Consider the following 21,482-nt stretch of genomic DNA (forward strand, 5'->3'; position numbering starts at 1 on the left):
AGGGGAAAACACGTATACAAGTCAAGGAAACATGCCAGAAGAAGGAGCCACTGGCTCCAGAAGCTTGCCTATTTCTTTAACTTTGATATATGTTTTCTTTTGCTGCCACTTGGTGAGTAGATTTTTTTATCCATCCAATTATATTATTATTTTATTTGTATTGTGATTTATTTCAGACTTACTTTCAGACTCCTCTGTTATGTTTCTCCAGTCATTACATATTTTTGTCTACACTAGAGACAAACAGCACATCATCATCATCATCACCATCATCAAAACACGATGTGTTCTATTAATGTGTGTCCCTTTCATTTCCAAGTTAAAGGATCAAATAATTCTTCTTACGACTGCTGAGAATAGGTTGGGTTGCATTGAATTTCTTTTTCTGTTATGGAAACTGTAGCACCAACATGTATATTTTTCTGTTTACTAACATAGGTTGAACAAACTTTTTCCCCAGGGACATTGGTACATATTTGGTTGGAACAGTTGAGAAGCATCCTGAATATCTATGAATCCCAGACAAAATGATAGTCCACATTCATTACCATATTCAGTAATTTTGTTCACCATTTTGCTGTATCCACTTCTGATCCTAGCTTGTTATTTTCCTTGGTTAATATCCAGTGTCATTTTGGAGAGGAAGTGGATAGGTGTTTAAATTTAATGTTAGTTATCTGTTTGATTATTTATTTGTCATTCACTGAACTAAATAGTTCATTTATCTTGTAATTGATCTATTAGGAAACTTCTTGTTGTTATTGACATTTGCACTAATATGTATTGTATCCATCTTGGATTATTATATTGTAGTTAATAACATTTTTCATGTTGAAGTTTATATTGTTATTGTTGTTATTATTATTATGTTAACACTGATGACACCAGTTGCATGTAAATATGCCCAATGGTGGAATAAAACATTTGTAAACATTTGTAATGCTTAGTTTCTCTTATTTTTTTGTGAAAATTATCATAACTTTCATACACATTTAGGGACTTGTCTTAGACCACAGACTATCCCTAAAAAGGTAGGAAGTTATTTTTTTATTACATAGTCACCAGATTTCCATTTCTATTGAAACACCATCTCCTGGTGCCATTCCTTTCTTCATATCTATAATGGGTTTATACACTTCATGTTGGATTGCTTCTAGAATACAATTATTTAAAAAATTCTTGGATATTATAGAATCTTTTACCCTTTTGTGTTAGTTACTGTGCCATTGTCATCTTAAGGGATGAATCGTGTCATTCCACCCAAATTAAGTATCTGTTTGTTGTCTTCATGTTCTTATTGTCTGCAACTGTTATTTTATGGAATTTTCATTATATCTTCTCACATTCACTTGAAAACCTTTGTAAGGAGTTTTGTGTAATTCGATACATTCTTTAACTGGGCTGGCTACGTTGTGCCAAATTGCACATGAGCCAGATGTGTGGGTCATGTGCAATCAGAGGTTCGTCTTAGCTGTGCTTGGTTCTTTTCAAAAGTACCGGGTACAGTGCGACATTTCATTTGGTATTGTGGTATGGCATTTTTGGGTTGGCACAAATCTCTTCAGTTTGGCAGAATCGTGGTGTCAGCGCTGTTGTACTTCACTATTTGTTTGTGGTATGGAGGACACTCACAGGTCCAGTGGCTGTTTACACAAAAAGAGCGAGTCTAGTGATGTATTGTCACAATCCTTTAAAAATGAAAGGAAATGTCAGAAGAGTAGGATGATAATTCTCAGTATCTGATATGCACTCCCATAATCAATGGGTACTGCAAATTTATCATGAAACGACATAACAATACCATGCAGAAAAAATTTAAGGATTTACACTCCTGGAAATGGAAAAAAGAACACATTGACACCGGTGTGTCAGACCCACCATACTTGCTCCGGACACTGCGAGAGGGCTGTACAAGCAATGATCACACGCACGGCACAGCGGACACACCAGGAACCGCGGTGTTGGCCGTCGAATGGCGCTAGCTGCGCAGCATTTGTGCACCGCCGCCGTCAGTGTCAGCCAGTTTGCCGTGGCATACGGAGCTCCATCGCAGTCTTTAACACTGGTAGCATGCCGCGACAGCATGGACGTGAATCGTATGTGCAGTTGACGGACTTTGAGCGAGGGCGTATAGTGGGCATGCGGGAGGCCGGGTGGATATACCGCCGAATTGATCAACACGTGGGGCGTGAGGTCTCCACAGTACATCGATGTTGTCGCCAGTGGTCGGCGGAAGGTGCACGTGCCCGTCGACCTGGGACCGGACCGCAGCGACGCACGGATGCACGCCAAGTCCGTAGGATCCTATGCAGTGCCGTAGGGGACCGCACCGCCACTTCCCAGCAAATTAGGGACACTGTTGCTCCTGGGGTATGGGCGAGGACCATTCGCAACCGTCTCCATGAAGCTGGGCTACGGTCCCGCACACCGTTAGGCCGTCTTCCGCTCACGCCCCAACATCGTGCAGCCCGCCTCCAGTGGTGTCGCGACAGGCGTGAATGGAGGGACGAATGGAGACGTGTCGTCTTCAGCAATGAGAGTCGCTTCTGCCTTGGTGCCAATGCAGGCGCCGTGCAGGTGAGCGCCACAATCAGGACTGCATACGACCGAGGCACACAGGGCCAACACCCGGCATCATGGTGTGGGGAGCGATCTCCTACACTGGCCGTACACCACTGGTGATCGTCGAGGGGACACTGAATAGTGCACGGTACGTCCAAACCGTCATCGAACCCATCATTCTACCATTCCTAGACCGGCAAGGGAACTTGCTGTTCCAACAGGACAATGCACGTCCGCATGTATCCCGTGCCACCCAACGTGCTCTAGAAGGTGTAAGTCAACTACCCTGGCCAGCAAGATCTCCGGATCTGTCCCCCATTGAGCATGTTTGGGACTGGATGAAGCGTCGTCTCACGCGGTCTGCACGTCCAGCACGAACGCTGGTCCAACTGAGGCGCCAGGTGGAAATGGCATAGCAAGCCGTTCCACAGGACTACATCCAGCATCTCTACGATTGTCTCCATGGGAGAATAGCAGCCTGCATTGCTGCGAAAGGTGGATATACACTGTACTAGTGCCGACATTGTGCATGCTCTGTTGCCTGTGTCTATGTGCCTGTGGTTCTGTCAGTGTGATCATGTGATGTATCTGACCCCAGGAATGTGTCAGTAAAGTTTCCCCTTCCTGGGACAATGAATTCACGGTGTTCTTATTTCAATTTCCAGGAGTGTAGTTCCCAATGGAAGAGCAAAAAATTACAATGATGGGATGCATTGTTCTGTACATCAAGAAGCATATTATGCTAAATTTGCAGGCGTAGAGCATGTGAAGAAATGGGTGACACAAATAGTAATAATTCTGATGTCACAGACATTATTCCACTGCCAACCACAACAGTTTTCGATGGTACTGAAAAAGTGTATGGAGACACTATATATTACTGTTAAGTACATTGGTTAAGTCTAGGGGAATGCCTCAAGTGGTTTTTCAATTTAAAACCCATTCTTATTGAATTTATTAATGAAAAAGAAGTGTAGGGACAAAAATTGGAACATCTAGAATGGATTGCAAACTTTGCTTTTTAATTGCACTTGACTGAATGCTGCCCATGGTAAGATACTGCAGGGTGAGAAACAACTTATTTTTGATCTGATGGGAATGCATTTAAAAATAAAATCTCTTTGTGGAAGGGACAAATTCTGACCAAAAAAGCACCTTCCATTTCCATGAGCTCATTGGCTTTAGTGAAAACATGAGGCTAGAAGAATTCATTGTGATCTTGAAAGAATTACAAGGATAGTTTTCTAAATGTTTTAAGGACACTGCCAATCTTAGATCTGTTTTTGACACTGTTTGCAGCTTCAGTTGAAAGCACCCTGTGCGTGAGCAGATATAACTGAGTCATCTGCAGTGTAAATCCTGTTTTAAAGACAGAACTATTCAGAATATCTACATCGTTTTCCTGAGGTAGAGTTTTCCCATCTTAATAATGGTGTTGCAAAAGTACCACAATATTTTGATCAATATATTCTGATTATGAAACTAGATAAGGCAAGATTTTGTGGCAACCTGAGTGTGAAAATCAGAGAATTTGTCTGTGCCTGTCCATATGCCAGTAGTTTGTACAAGATAAAAATTCTGTAATGTCTTCAGCCCACCAAAAATAATAAAATGATACTGAAAATTTGTTTTGTTTGAGATCTGCAATTTGTCAAACCTGTGTACTGGAGTGTGTGAGGAAAAGTTAGTATTCACTTTTGACAGGCTGGCCATAAAGTGAAAAAGCCTCTCTTGAAGATGTGTTTTTGTACTGGGAACCTGTAGCAAAGTGGATAAGCACTCATGGAACAATTTATTTTCATATTAATTGCAGAGAAGCATTAAAAAAGTTGGAACTACTAACATCATGTGATCAATATCCTTAGTTCAATTAAAACAAATGATGGATAATTGAAACACACTGTAGAAAATATTCAGCACATTAAAGTTACAGATGAGGCAGGGACTCTCATAGGAGGATCCAGCAATGATGAAAATTTCAACTTGATGACATTTCTAAAGCACCTGCCTGGCTAGACATGTATGTTGGCATGCTACTTCCAGGGTTTGAGGAGACAGTCCAGCCCTAGATCGAATCTGTCTATTAGGTTAACTATGAGGTCTGGTGTGCCAGACAATGTGGATGTGGTATTTAGGGGGTTCGCCACATCTGACAGGTACCCATGTCCTGCCTCAGTTACATGATTCACAAACATTTCAACAGTTTTATCACACTTTCATATGAATAACAGTAAATGCAAACAGACGAGGTACAGAATTTCTGTCCCAGGGAGGAAGTGGTGTTGTCAGGAAGGACATCCAGCCCCCTTTACCATTAACATTGCCAAATCCAGATAAACATGCCAACCACATGAAGATATGGGATAAGGCCAATAAAAAGAAGAAGATGATGATTATTTTAAAGACTCAAGCAGAAGGTGAGGCAGAACTAAAATCTTGGTTACAAAGAGATGGTTACAAGTGCTTTCACCACAATAACCAAAAAGGAATTCTCTAGCTGGTAGCAGCTACAGTGTTGTCAGGAATTATGAAAAAATAAAAACTGCTGAGTATTTTTTCAGTTTTGTTTGATGAAGCTTGTGATATGTCCCAGACAGAGCAAGTATCAATTTAACTTAGAATGTTTCTGAAGATTTTACAGTGAATAAATATTTCATCTGATTTTATTCTATAATTAGTACTTCAGCATAAACCATGTGTGATTTCTTGGAGGACATTTTAGTCCTGCCCAACTTACTGCCCTCAAAACTCAGAAGCCAGGGTTAAGACAGGGCATCACAAATATCTGGTATAGTATCAGAAGTGCAGTCGTGAATACACAAAGAAGATGCTTGAGTGCTGTTTGTACATTATTTCAGAAGTAAGAAAATTTTTTCTATTAATGAAAAATTTAATAAACTTTGTACAGGACTCATTGAAGTGCCGCACTCAGTTCAGAGAGCTGCAGATTGCAGCTAAGAAAGAAACTGCAAAAGTTTACCTCCTCTATCAGGCTACTGTCCAAAAAGGTATATGTTATCATAAAAAATTTTATCAAATTTTGGTGGATATTTTATGTTTATTATATATTTTTGTTTTTCAGATGATTAGTACAAATAAAATCACTTAAGTCTACAATGGAAGATTATAACCAACTGATGCAGCTGCAGCTTTCATTCAGTGTGAAAGTTGCATTCTGGCCACAGTGGCAGGAAGTAGCGGTAATGTGTGAGTGAGGTGTGCCTGCTTATGTGAATGTGTGTTTTCTTTTTTGAAGAAGGCTTTGGCTGAAAGCTCAATGTGCAACAGTCTTTTCGTTGTGCCTGTCTGCAACTCAAATGTTGTCTTTATGGTGAGTAGCAATCTATCCATTTCATGATGATATTGATATTTCAACCTTGGACTTTCCATTGTTTGATGCAGTTTTTGTATGACCATTTTATTGAAAGAGGATTTATGATATGGTACTGGTCAAAGCATCAGACTTCTATAGTTATTTGCAAAGGTTAAAGTGCTATTTTAACTTAACAATACTTATTGAAGTTTTTCATTGAGTAGAAATTTTAAATGCAAAATTACTGTAGTCTACTCTATGCGTCATCAGATTGTGATAAAAAAAATAGGAGCAGTCACAAGTTTTAAGTGTTTCTTATGATTTTAAATTTGAGGAAATTTAGTGTGAAAGTGTTCAGGCTGTTGTTAACCTTGATGAATTAAACTTCTGCATCAGCATAAAACTTAAAAAGTCTCAGTCAAGGTAATAATGAAAATATCAAATTCAAAATCCCTCAAGGATTTTTCAGAAATTCATATTTTGAAGTTTTCAACCAACCAAGTGCGTCACTCAGGAATAGATTTGACAGTGATTCCATAAGATTTTTGAGCCACTGGAAATATTTATTCTTGGGCAACTTACAGATGTTGATGAAATTGAAAAATTTTACAAAAATGATTCTGATGGAGAGAGACTGATAAACCATAGAGACATGTTTTTGCAAGTTTTGACAAGACAAAATGAGCAGACAAAAAACTTGTGGGAAGCTGCGGAACTTTTATAAAAATATGAATGGCAAAAGGATTAAATCCAGGGATTGTTTGCTTTGCTCACATGCATATAATGAGTCTTGGACAATCATGTCCTAAGTTTTTTTTCTGTTTTTCATTGATTCAAAACTAATTAACAGCAACAATGTTTCTGTATTGACTCAAACATATCACTGTTTTGCCTGCTTAATGAGACTATCAATAAATCAGATTTAGAAGATTCATTAAATACTTTTATTCCACAATATACAAGGTGCAGCACAGCTTTTGCATTGTCAAAATGGACTTTTTTGTGTTGTTGATTGAATAGCATTTAAAACGTGCAGCACAGTTTTTGTATTGTGCTAGTGGTCTTTTTTTGTATTGAATAGCATTTAATTAAACAAACAGTATTTTGAATCTTTCCTTAGTTTTTTATCCTTAAAATATACCTTTTTATGATTTTTTTTGTCAGTTTACAATTTTAAGAAAGCACTTGGCCGGGAAAGGCAAAGGTCCTGAGTTCAAGTCTTGGTCTGGCACACAGTTTCAATCTGCCAGGAAGTTTCGTATCAGCACACACTCCGCTGCAGAGTGAAAATGTCATTCTGGAAACATCCCTCAGGCTGCAGCTAAGCCATGTCTCTGTAATATCCTTTCTTTCAGGAATGCTAGTTCTGCAAGGTTCGCAGGAGACCTTCTGTAAAGTTTGGAAGGTAGGAGATGAGGTACTGGCAGAAGTAAAGCTGTGAGGACAAAGTGTGAGTCGTGCTTGGGTAGCTCAAATGGTAGAGCACTTGCCCGCGAAAGGTAAAGGTCCCGAGTTCGAGTCTCGGTCTGGCACACAGTTTTAATCTGCCAGGAAGTTTCATATCAGCGCACACTCCGCTGCAGAGTGAAAATCTCATTCTGGAAACATCCCCCAGGCTGTGGCTAAGCCATGTCTCCGCAATATCCTTTCTTTCAGGAGTGCTAGTTCTGCAAGGTTCGCAGGAGAGCTTCTGTAAAGTTTGGAAGGTAGGAGACGAGGTACTGGCAGAAGTAAGGCAGTGAGTACCGGACGTGAGTCGTGCTTCGGTAGCTCAGATGGTAGAGCACTTGCCCGCGAAAGGTAAAGGTCCCGAGTTCGAGTCTCGGTCTGGCACACAGTTTTAATCTGCCAGGAAGTTTCAAATCTATATTGATTTAATACTTCATATGGTTACAGCACTTAATTTGCTTTTGATTCTACATTTCTAACAATAACACCAACTTCAGGAGAAAATGGTAGAAATGTAGCATTTTTATTTTCTTGATAAACAGTTTCAAATTATTAAATCATGTGCAGGTCTTTTTTTCCTTTCCTTTGTAAGATGAATAAAAGTCCGAGATCTTCAGTATCTTTTCTTTGATGTTAATCTTCCCCATGAAAAAATGTAATTACATCGTAGCATTTCTAAAAAAATTTACTGCACAAAAAACTACTTTTAAAAATTATAGATAATTCTTGATAATGTATCAAGGTACAAATTGTAATATGAACAGAGTTTTTCCATCGTCTTTTGATGCTGTAGTCTTTTTATGCATTAACTGGATTTTCAATTTCTATCTCATTTCAGTGTACTGGCCTGATGAAACAAAAATGTCATCCACTGAAGAAAATATATTTGATGAAACATTTGACATAAACTGCATAGATAACAACCAGAGAACAGATTATCTGTACAAATGTAACACTTGTTGTAAGCTGTACAAATCTCAAAGAAGTTTGGTGAGACATATCAGATATGAGTGTGGACAACCACCTCAATTCCATTGTCCTTACTGCACTGAAAAAAGTCATCGCAAGTATAATTTAGAAGTCCACATTAAACGTAAACATAAGCAGGTACAAGAGCTGCATGAACTAATGTGATATTAAATGATCATAATAAACATTGTTATTTTTTAATTTAAAACTTTATATTCTGTAATTGATGTCCAAAAGTAATTAGTCAGTGGCCAGTTGAGAAGCGTTATTTAAAATCACTTGCTATATGGCAAGTTATAGGTTTTCCATGTGAAGTATATGCATCTGTTATAGATGTATAATAGTAATAAAGTCTCCTTTTACTTATTATACAGTATGTTGCCCATATTAAAAGGTCCCTTATATATGTTTGAATAGTTAATAATCATATGTTATGACGCGTCAGGGTTTAGACTACTTTGCTTAAAAGCATTCTGAGATCAGGCCTTGTCCACGTGTTTCATTAATATTTCAGGTTTCCTTACCACCACATTCTGTAACAGTCCACAAAATAAACATTTCATGCATCACATTCCAAGACAATTTCTAACAAATTGCCTTGTTAAGGGCATTTAAAAAGTAACTTACATTTTATTATACTAGAGCGTGACACTGTTACTGACAAGCGATACACCATCAACCATATTATTTTTGGACTTGAGCAGTCAGTACATATAAACAAGCATATGAGCTTCTGACAATTTTTTCAATGCCTATAAACACTTGTACATATAGAAATTATGAATTGAGGAATGTTATTGTGTATATGTCATTGTCAAAGTCTTGAAGAAGTGATCAATCATACACCAGACACATTCGCATTCCTGTTTATAATCTCTAAAAAAATTTTCTCATATACCTTGGAAAGCAATGGAACAGAATGAATTGAAAGGAAAAAATTCATCTGTTTGACATCCAGATTTTTTAAAACCTGTTTTAGGACCCATAGGTGAAAGAGGCTTTTGCTATCATAATGTATGTAATTTGAATGACCAATTATGTATCAACAGTGAACAGATACAAGCAGAACTCTTCTAGTAGCTCCAAGAATAAGAAGAAGAAGAAGAAGGATGCTTTACTTTTTCCAAAGAGTTGATACTATAGTGATTACATACAGACATGTATATGCAGAGGCTTTAAATAATGTTGGATATCTTCATCATACTGAATTATTGTGAGATTTTCTCTGAAAACAATTAAATGAAGATTTTTATTTTCAAAAACTGTTGTGCCCACTGTTACATAGCTGCTTCGGAAATACTGACTGAATCTTCACAAGCAATAATTTCTTTTTAATTTTCTTTTTGTACTATTGTACATAGGCAGAACTTAATATTGCAAAATCTGGAAAACAATACAGTTAATAAGTCTTCCTGCATGCCTAGTTTGAGAAGAATCAGAAGTAGACCTAAGTTAGAACATTGTTGCTATTGTAGCTAATGACGAGATGAATATCTTTCTCCTCCCCTCCCTTATCGTTTCGGCCTGCAATGGACCACGAAGATTTTTATCTCTTCCCTGATTTTGTTTTCCTGTTTTGCCAGTACTTTTTCATTTTCGCTGACTGTGCCTCTTTTCTCTGTTTTGACCATTTGCCGGCAGGACGTGGAAGTGGCGTAATAAGCGAAATAAGCTTTTTAGTAATTTTGACTTTTTCTCTGAAAACTCGAACCTGAATGTCATCAAATGAAATTTCAGCTTCCTGTAAATCCTTTTTAACTTGGCTTTCCCATTTTGAATACCATTTTGTTTTTGAAATTGGTGAATGTATGCGATGAGTAAGTCTTTGCAGGTTCATTCTTTCCAGATGGCCAAAAACATCATTCTCTGCTTCCTCATGCTGGTAACAATGTCTTCTGTATGTTCATATAATTCACAGTTGTGTCTTTGGCAGAATTCTCCACTTTCTTTGATAGGACTAAGGATTTTCCTCAAAATTTTCTGGTCTTTTATTTCAAGTTTCATAGTGGCCATTTCTTCGTCATGTTTAAACATTCTGATGCATACAAAGCTGACGGTCTAATTATGACGTTATAATGACAAAGTTTTAGCTTTAAAGACAGGCTTTTGCTTTTGTATAAGTCTTTGCACAGATGAAAAGCACCTTCTAGTTTAGAACACCTGCTTTCTACAGCTACATTTTCTGAACCGTCAGGTGTAATTATTGCTCCAAGATATCAAAATTTCTTCAACTGCTTGATTTTCTCTTGCTGTATTTCAATATGAGGAGGAGCATGTTTGATGTTTGTGATGAATTCAGTTTTGTTAAATGCTATTTTTAGGCCAGCCTTAGCAGCGATTGTAGGCTGGACACTTGAACCTTGGCTTCATCAATATTATTTGCAGTGAGTGCCAGATCATCAGCAAAAACCAAACAGTTTCCACTCAGTTTCCACTGAGGCCATTTCTTTTGTGTCCAATTTGAATCCCATAACCTGGCGGTACGGTTGTTTCCCACTCTCTGACTATGTTTACCAGGACACAGTTGAAAAGCAATGGAGAGAGCAGGTCACCTTGTCTCACCCCTGTACATATTTCAAGTGGTTCTGATAGTTCGCCTCTGAACTTGACCTTTGACACTGTGTTATTTAAAGTGGTGCTTATCAGATTGATTGTTTTACTATCCAGACGAAATTCAGCAAGGGTTTTCTTTATTGTTTTTCGATCAGTTGAGTCATACGCTTTTGAAAGTCGACAGAGGTCACAACAGACATTCTTGATCTTGATTTGGCATATAATATAACAGATTTCAGGTTATGGACCTGCTTTGCACAGGATCTTGATGTCCTGAAACCAGCTTGATATTCGCCCAATTGTTGATCTAAGACTGAGTCAGCTCTGTTTGTTTAACAACAGTCTGGAAAAGATCTTGTACGTCGTTGGTAGCAAAGAGATTCCTCGGCAATTATTCAGATCACTGTTATCACCTTTTATGAAGTGGGTGAATAATTGATATGGTCCAATCTGGAGGTAGAGTTTCAGTTTCCCAAATCTTCACGATGATATCATGGAGATGTTTTATTGTATCATGATCTGCGTATTTCCACATTTCAGCCAAGATGCGATCCTAACTTCCAAATTCGTTATTTTTCAAGCCTTGTATAGTTTTCATCATTTTTGGAGGTTTTCTTGCTGTTTCATTTTATCCAAGCCTGTCTTCGCTTTTCAATTGCTTCATTACAATCTTCGTTCCACCACGGGTGTTTATATTTTTTATTGGTCAGTATAGTTTCAGTGGCTGATTGTACCATGGCTTCTTTAATTCTGTTCCAGTCTGTTTTTTTTTGTTTGCTGTGTAGAGTTTATGTAAATTTGTTGTTGACATCTTTCAGTTTACTTATATCAAATTTTGGAGGTCTGTTTTTTCTTGGAATATTGGAAAGGTTCTTTCGGCTGTCTGTAATGATATTCATTTTTACCAGAGACAAGTAATGATCAGAATTAATGTTGGCATTCCTCAAAATTTTAACTTTGAAAATTTCCCTGGTGGATCTTTTAGAAATAGCTACATGGTCCAGCTGGAATTTTCCAAACATTGCGTTAGGGTGTTCCTAAGTTTTGGCTTTTCGAGGAAGACACTTGAAGGCTGTGGATTTTAAAAGAAGATCACAGTTCTTACAAATATCAATTATTCACTCACCATTTCTATTTGTTCTTTTATGTGCAGGGTAGTCACCAACAATTTGTTGATACTTTTTTTCTCTACCAATTTGTGCATTAAAATCGCCCATCAAAATTATGGAATGGTGTTTTGGAACTTTGTCAATTGTTTCATCAAGTTTTTCCCAAATTTTGTCGATTGATTGTGATTCTTTTTTTGTTTGATTCATTTGTGGGAGCATGGAAATTTACTATGGTATAAGCTTTATTCATAGATTTGAAAGACAGTGAATTGATCATTTTCTTGTTGACACTAAAGCAAGTGCCTAGATGTGGTATATTTTTTGTGACTCTTTTGCCAGGTTTTCCTTTGAATATTCTAAAGCCTTCTGATTTGAAACAACATTCAGACAAGATGAATATAGTGAATGTTTGTGTATTCCCCAGTCTCATGTCTTAGATTTTAGGTCCTTTTATGCTGAAATTATCATTGTTATCAAAACTTTTTACAACTAGGTTGTAACTTTATTTTATTGTTTCTGTGTTGTGTGTGTGTGTGTGTGTGTGTGTGTGTGTGTGTGTGTTTGAGGGTTCGGTTATATTTTAACTCTAGTAGAAACTTTTAACTTTTTATTGTTAGTTTTAGAATGTTGCTGTTGTTTGCCTAAGTACAAATATCATCATTATCTGCATCATAATTAGTTACTTTCTTTTCTGTTATCATTTATGAAGTGATTAGATTTTAGGAGAGATTCTAATTTATATTGAATGATAATTCTGTTGATTATGAATCAAATCTCGTTTTAACTTTATTGCAGAAATGACTCACATATAGAACACTCAGGTAACTTTGTTTTCTACACAGTAGTAAAAGTTTGTATTTGTAGTTCCATAAGTGTCATCAAGCTAGGAAATTACCAAAGAAAATTATATTAATTTATTAGGTCCTACTGGAAAGGAATTTCTCTGAATTTTTCATGTATAAACCCTTGAAGCTTTTTAAATAAACAAACTTTATTAACTTTCTGCATCTTTATTCTCCATGTCAACATCTTTCTTTCTCAATGTAGTCACCGTGGCAATGAACACATTTCTCCCAACAAGAGACCAGTTTGTTGATACCATCACTGTAAAATGTTTGACTTTGTTTACAGAGCCACAACCTGACTCCTGTTTACACACACCATGACTATCAAAATGAAGTCCTCGAAGATGTTCTTCAAGTTTTGGAAACAGATGAAAATCAGATGGGACCGAATTCGGTTATATCACTGTTTCCTTCATTACAAGCACGAACAACCCAACACTGTACATTACTAATGTTCATACAATCATCACCTACACAGATTTCATTCTTCTATGGATTTCAATTGGAGTCATGTTTTCTGTGGTTAGAAATTTAATTACAGGATGGTGTCTCTCACGTGCCAAAATACTTTCATTACAAACTGCCATGTAATACATTACAATTCGGAGTCCTCTAGTGGCAAAGGCTTGCAACTTGCATCAGTGAAGCAGGAAAGTCGGCAGAGTAATATGCATGACATGTAGACCCTCACCCAATATTGAGAACAGACTAAAAAATTAAAAGGCATTAGTTTTCAGCATGCCCTCATAATAATTTTGTGTCAAAGTAGCATAATTATTTTTGTATTCTGTGTTTCTAATACACACCACCAATCAAACAGAAAATATGAGGGAAGTACAGCATTTTTTGTTTTTTGTAAATATTTTCAAATTTTTGGTTAATGTGCAGGTTTCTTTTCTATTCTTGTGCAATTAAAGATGGGTAAAAGATCAAGATTTTCAACACTTTTTCCATAATGAATATTTCACAGGTTCAGTATTTGTTTATTTTCTATCAAAGATTTGCATTATTTTGTTTCTTATATATAAGTCACTTATTTCCATGAAAAACAGTAATTACATTGTGGCTTTGTTGGAGAACAATTTTATCACAAAAACATTCACATAAAAATTGCAGACAAGTTTGGTTTATGTATTAAGATAGAATCTGTAACAACAGACATTTTCCATGATATTATGAAGATGCAGTGGTGTTCTGAGTTAATTATTTCTGTTTGATTTCAGTGTACTGGCGTGATGAAACACAGATGTCATCTACTGAAGTAATTGCATTTGACCAAAGATTTGGCATAAACTCTATAGATAACAACCAGAGGACAGATCTTTACAAATGCCATATGTGTTGCAAAACCTACAAATTGCAGAGTTCTTTGGTGAGGCATATTAAATATGAGTGTGGAAAACCACCTCAGTTTCACTGTCCTTACTGCACTGAAAAAAGTCATCACAAATATAATTTAGAAGTGCATATTAAACGGAAACATAAACAGGTACAAGAGTCACTGGTACTGATGTGAAATGAACTGGTCATAATAGACATTGTTATGTTTGAATTTTCAAGTGTAGAATTCATTATTGGTGCTCCAAAGTAATTAGTCATTGAACAGTTGAGAAGCATTATTTAATATCACTTGCTATATGACTGGTGAGAGGTTTTGCACTTTGTAAATTGTATGCATTCTTTTAAGGATGTATAATGGTACAAAAAGTTTCCAGATTCTTTATGTATGTTGTCTGCAATAAAATTTTCCTGAAGGATGTTTGAATGATTAATAATCATGTACACATAGCCTCCTGTATTTATCTGGCACTTCTTTCAGGGGTTTCAATCAGAGTTGCACTGCTTTATTTCTTCTTCTATATTGTGGCGGTGCGTAATTTGTTCTTACCACAAATCTCATGGACATCTCAGGGTGCAAAGCATGTGTTATTAGCACAGCAGTACAACAAGAAATAAAGATTTCCATTTTTAAGTATTTTTATTGCACTGGTGTTATACAGAAAGTTATAGCATCCTACAAATTATGCAAGTTTGGAAAAGCTTATGAATTTTCAATAAAATAAACAAAATTGTTTATAAATGTATCAAGACTTAATACTATTTCAAGAGAAAAATGGAATTATGACTCTCTATTCACTGTTTTCAGGTGCACTTGCTGCATATGACAGAAGAAACAACTACTGTTGTAAATTATTCATCTCCGCTAGCCAGACAGATACAGATTTCTGACTATAATTTCTTTATGTTTGGTGATAACTGGCCATAAAATGACGTTAAAGTGGTTCTTACTTGTTGTCTAAATTCTAGAATTTGACATTCATGCTCAGGAAGTCGATGAAAACATGTATGATTTTGAATCTTTTTGTTTCTTAACAACAGTATGGAAAGCATAGATTGCTATTCACCATATAAAGGAAATGATGAGTTCAGACAGGCACAGTGAAAACAATTGACACTTTAAGTTTTGTGTTCATCCTAATATGAGCTGATATGTTATCATTTTTTTGTTTCTTAGTTTTTCATGCCATGATGGATGTCTTATTCTTTCATAATCTTGAATGGGTCAGCAATCAAATTATATTTAGCATTTCTGAGCTAAGTGTTTTAGATTTGTTGTGGAGATGAATTCTGTCTGTTAATTCTATTTATTCAATATAAATATTTGAGGCAGACACAACAAATGAGCACCATGGATATTCACTGCATTTATAGAAACAAATGGGTTAAAAAAGAATATGATGCTTTACAAATGTGTTTCCAGAAGCTTTCAGCATGGTACTAAACCAGAAATCAAACAAACTCTTGAAAACAACATATTCTGCTTAACTAGTGTTTAAATCCTCACAATGGCACGTCAAATACTAGATATTCATGTGAGCCAATTTCACTGATACATATGCAAATTATTTCAACTTATTTCTTTATAACACTTCCAACACCTGCAGGGATCATGAAGAGACATTAAGATAAATCAGGTAATGAATGGCACCATATAACTACTTCTGCTTGGATAATGTATAATGTTCCTTGTAATATGAGCTGATTAGTCATGATTTTTGATGGTTATTATTAAGTATGTTGTTTGGTTGAGAAGCAGGGGAATGTGGCATAAATGAATTGAAACATCCAAGAATGTAATGAATTAAAAATAGAATGTGAAAGCCAGTAATTAAAAGAATATTAATATGCTACTTGCTTGAATAGTTCTCGGGCATATTTCAGATTGTATTATCTAAACCACTTAGTATTTCCAAGAGGCACCATCTGCGACCATGGCCAACTGTTTTGGCATGTGAAGTCCATGCCTTAATTCTCAGCCATGGAGTCTGTAGGTCAACATCCCCAGTGATGATGTTATAGCTCCTCCACTTGAACCCTATGTATTTCTGGAGGACCAGTATATAAATAGGCAAACCGCAACATCTGGTCACAGTCACACCTTAAGATAATGAGCAGCTGTCTCTTGGATATAATCAACATTTTAGGCAGTAGATCCAGTGCATTGTCCAATAACTTTTCAAGTAGTTGTTGCTTAGAGAGAGTCCAAACAGCATAATATGCAGCTTGTTTTATAAAATTTTTCCAACTGTGTTACATAATTTCTCTTAGGCATCATTTGACTCCATAAGACATTTTTTTATCCAGAATGAGATTTTCACTCTGCAGCGGAGTGTGTGCTGATATGAAACTTCCTGGCAGATTAAAACTGTGTGCCCGACTGAGACTCGAACTCGGTCGGGCACACAGTTTTAATCTGCCAGGAAGTTTCACATTTTTTATCATCTGTGTATCTACATCTACATGGTTACTCCACAATTCACACTTAAGTGTCTGGCAGAGGGTTCATCGAACCGTTTTCATACTAATTCTCTATCATTCCACTCTCGAATGGCGCATGGGGAAAAGTAACAACTAAATCTTTCTGTTCGAGCTCTGCTTTCTCTTATTTTATTATGATGATCATTTCTCCCTACATAGATGGGTGTCAACAAAATATTTTCGTGTTCGGAAGAGAAAGTTGGTGATTTAAATTTCGTAAATAGATCTCACTGCAAAGAAATCCGCCTTTGTTTCAGTGACTGCCACCCCAAGTCACGTATCACATTAGTGACATTCTCACCCCTATTGGACGATAACACGAAACGAGTTGCCCTTCTTTGCACTTTTTTGATGTCCTCCATCAATCCTATCTGGTAAGGAACCCACACCACTCAGCAATATTCCAGTAGAGAATGGACAAGTGTAATGTAGGCTGTCTCTTTAGTGGGTTTGTCGCATCTTCTAAGTGTTCTGCCAACATAGCGCAGTCTTTGTTTTACCTTCCCCACAATATTATCTATGTGGTCTTTCCAATTTTAGTTGTTCATAATTGTAATTCCTAGGTATTTAGTCGAATTGACAGCCCTTAGATTTGTGCGATTTATCGTATACCCAAAATTTGTCGGATTTTTTGTGCACCCATGTGGATGACCTCTCACTTTTCTTTGTTTAGTGTCAATTGCCACTATTCCCACCATACGGAAATTCTCTCTAGATCATTTTGTAAATGGAATTGATAGTCTGATGATTTTACTAGATGGTAAATTAGAGCATCATCTGCAAACAATCTAAGGGGGCTGCTCAGATTATCACCTAGATCATTTATGTAAATCAGGAACAGCAGAGGGCCTATGACTACCTTGTGGAACGCCAGATATCACTTCTGTTCTACTCATTGATTTACTGTCTATCACTACAAACTGTGACCTCTCTGAGAGAAAATCATGAATCCAGTCACACAACTGATACTATACTTCATATGCATGCAATTTGATTAATAGTCGCTTGTGAGGAACAGTATCAAGCCTTCTGGAAATCTAGGAATATGGACTCGATCTGAGATCACTTGTCAGCAGCACTCATTACATCATGGGATGATATTTTCTGAATCCGTGTTGGTTATGTATCAATAAGTCATTTTTTTCAAGGTGATTCATAATGTTAGAGTACAGTATATGCTCCAAAATCCTACTGCAAATTGAGGTCGTTGATATGGGTCTGTAATTCAATGGGTTACTCCTATTTCCTTTCAGTGCTACTTTCCAATCTTTAGAAACAGACCTTTCATCAAGTGAGCAAGTGTATGTGATTGCTAAGAAAGGCGCTGTTGTATCTACATACTCTGAAAGGAACCTGATTGGTATACCATCTGGACCAGAAGACTTGCCTTTCTTAAGTGATTCGAGTTGTTTTGCAACAACTAAGATATCTACTTTTATGTCTCTCATGCTAACAGCTGTTCTGGTTTTGAATACCAGTGGACCTATGCTTGTGTCAAAATTGAGGGTATGCTCTCTCCTACCACTTGCTATCCAAACTGCATTTTTTGTAAAACCTACTTCATCAAATAGTAACATCTGTGAGCCAAAATTTATCTTCAGTATCCTGTGCCATCTGTTATACATTACATAAATACATAATGGATATAGCAGCATGTGCTCTGTGGCACCTTAACCACACCTTTTAGGCCTGTTTCATTATGTGGGTCTTTTTTTATTTTTTCTCTCTGTAGCAGTGGTTTCATACTTCACAGATTGGAACTTGCTCCACAATATGCATTTGGTTCCCACTATTCTTTAGCAATGATGAATTAAACAAACTCCATTAACTAAATTTAATTACCTACTAATAGCATAATTATTTTCCTTTTGTACTCCACTTAGAAGTTGGTTTCCTTGAAAAATTCCATTTCAGAAATGGTTTTCTTTTAACATGTGATTTATGTGTTCATTTTCACTTGTTTTGTTTTACTTACAGTACATCAGTCATTTCATTCCCATTGCTTCTGCAGCTGTATCTCTCTGTTTCCAACATCTCCCATGAGATTTGTTATAGATTTAGTACTTTACTGTGTAAATGTTTCTTGGAATATAATATTTTACACCACAATTTCACTTTACTAAATCTTCTGTGGTGATGATAAGTGATAACCTTATGCTGATGACACTAGCAAAGTAATACCCTAGAAAGGGATGTAAAATTTTATGGGTGAATCCAGAAAGTCTTATTTTAATCAGTGCTCAAGTCTACTTTTGGTGTAACATTTCATATGATAAAGGTTTGAGTACTATTCTAAAACATCATTTCATTATTAGATTCACTATATTTGCAATGTTAATTAAAATGAACTCATTGATATGTATATTTGTTAATCTATAATAGCTGTTATTTATAAAACTTGGCAGTGGTTTCATCTTTTGTATGATGTTTTTCACAAGACTTTCATAGACTCAGTTTATGGTCATGTATGTTTTTTAGAAACCAAATCAGTGAAGGATGTTAGGAGATATTATTATCAGTTGTGGTATAGCATGTTAATTTTCATAAGAACAGATGAATTTTTGTTTAACTCATCCTTCATTTATTGCATAATTTAAGCCATTTTTGGAAGCAGCCAAATGTTAATATGACATTGTGAATATCTTGGATAAGAGAATTAACCCCCATTAAGAGACTGCATACGTCATTTTGGAGCACATATTATTGTAAGCTATAAGATGTACATGAGCACTTTGTTGGAGGTTTGTTGCAGCATAGACCAAAAATGAAGGAGTGTAATTAAATGTCTCATGTGTTTGTCAGAAGTTCTCAGATTGTGAGAATTCCCAACTGTCGTTATACACCTTTTTATTCTTCTTTTCCATTTCTCACTCCTCCTCTGTGATCAAACAGTAATGATGAAAAATTTGGGAAAATAAAGAGTTGTACTACTGATTGTTGCTATGTTAGTGAATAAAAAATGAAATGACAATAAATTGTATGTTGGTTTAAAGCTCAGAACATGTAAAAGTCATTCAGAATCTTAGCATCTCTATTGACACTGGTGTGTTACTATACACAGTAGTTAAGGACTGTAACTGTCTCATAGTTGGTGACTGTAATATTAGATACGTATAAATAATTGAAGGTGTAAGGGTAATTGTGTTCTCTATTAAATAGTTTAAGAACATCCGAATTTTGAAATTACTATTTTACAAGACTTAAATTCATCTTGTTTTACGAGTCTTAACTTAGTTTTGCAGTGGCCATGGGAGAGCATGCATTGAGGTGTCTGTATGTTGTGTGTGTGAATGTGTGTAGCGTTGCTAGAAAAAGAGCTAGTGCTCAAAAACTGTTGCGAATTCTCTTTGCTGTTCTGTGTTTTTATGTTCCACGCATCGATCTGCTAGAGGTGAGTGGTTGTCTTTCCTTTATTTTACATTAAGACTTAAGCTGGAATGGAATGAAACTGAATGTGTTATTAGTATTTAAAAATGGAAAATTCAGGATGGAATGTAACAATATTGTTAAAAGGAAAGTTACTACTCACCATATAATGGAGATGTTGAGTTGCAGATAGGCACAATGAGAAGACTGTCACAAATATAGCTTTCAGCCAGTAAGGCCTTCATCAAAATTAGATGACAAACACACAAATACACATACGCAAATGCAACTCTCACACACGGCTGCAGTCTCAGGCAACTGATGCCATAGTTGCCTGAGAGTGCGGTCATGTGTATGTGAGTTGCTTTTGTGTGAGTGTGTATGTGTGTTTTTGTCGTCTAATTTTGTTGAAGGCTGTACTGGTTGAAAGCTATATTTGCGACAGTCTTTTTGTTGTGCCTATTTGTGATTCAGCATCTCTGCTATATGGTTATTAGAATTTAGGAAGAAATGATGGAGTGCATTCCATGTAACTGAATTTACTACTACTTTTTAATGTATTCTTGCTGTGTACAGTTCATGTTCTACAATTCCAGAGATAGCCCAATTTGTCATAAAGATTTTGGAACACAAATCAGTAAACATGATTTCTCATCATTATCATGAACTCCATTGTTGAATACATGTTTTCCTCTCTGAAATTGCTAATGCTACAGGGAATGTAATTTATCTCTCTAGTTTCTGACGGATACTTCACCTGGAAACACTTAACAGCAGTGACTCTATTATGTGTGTAAAATTCTATAAAAACAAACCAACCTGCATGTTAATAGTGTTTGAAGTTCAGTACAGATTTACTTTTTCTTTATTGCAGTTGTTAATGCCTCATGGACTGAAAATGCCCTGCCATCTCAGTTGAGAACTACAAATCTTGGAGCAGCAGGGATGCAGACCATGTTACATGACTTTGATAGGAATGATAAGTTTCACAGAATGGAGCCATTTGTTTGCAGCACATGTGGTAGACAGTACTCAAGAAAAGACTCACTACAGCGACATGTTAAATATGAATGTGGAGTAGAACCTCAGTTCTACTGTCCATATTGCCCTGAAAGGAGTCGTCATAAAAGCAATCTTCGTCGGCACATAATACTACGTCATCACTCTAATGTGCCATGGTGTGACATTGTTTAGGATACTTTGCTTGAGAGGATTCTGTTTTCCAATCATATCCATGTTTGTGTTAGACAAATTAACTTATGAATGGTTATTTGAAAAGTACACTTGATTGTACAAGAGGAAGATCTTTTATTGATAAAAAATTTACCTAAGCCATGTTGCTTTTTCGATTTTGGCAAGCAGTCCAATGAGGAAGCATATAAATGTCTAAAAAAATTTTCAGTACTTATAAAGACTTTATGTTTATAGCCTATTAATTGAGGAATGTGTGCATGTGTATGTCTTTGTTTAGGTATGAACATAATAGAGGGAAACATT

General features: G+C 36.3%; 1 protein-coding gene across 1 annotated transcript; it reads left to right on the top strand.

Annotated features, from left to right (window-relative positions):
* The first annotated feature begins 5,476 nt into the window (after nt 1–5,476).
* Nucleotides 5,477–21,276, top strand: LOC124606526 (zinc finger protein 64-like). Its single transcript, XM_047138511.1, has 4 exons — nt 5,477–5,893; nt 8,163–8,431; nt 14,024–14,304; nt 20,838–21,276. The coding sequence occupies exons 3-4, from the start codon at nt 14,047–14,049 to the stop codon at nt 21,177–21,179; spliced, it is 600 nt and encodes a 199-aa protein (XP_046994467.1). The 5' UTR covers nt 5,477–5,893; nt 8,163–8,431; nt 14,024–14,046; the 3' UTR covers nt 21,180–21,276.
* Nucleotides 21,277–21,482: the final 206 nt, after the last annotated feature.

The sequence above is a fragment of the Schistocerca americana genome, chromosome 3 (genome assembly GCF_021461395.2).
Source record: "Schistocerca americana isolate TAMUIC-IGC-003095 chromosome 3, iqSchAmer2.1, whole genome shotgun sequence".
NCBI classification, from domain to species: Eukaryota; Metazoa; Arthropoda; class Insecta; order Orthoptera; family Acrididae; genus Schistocerca; species Schistocerca americana.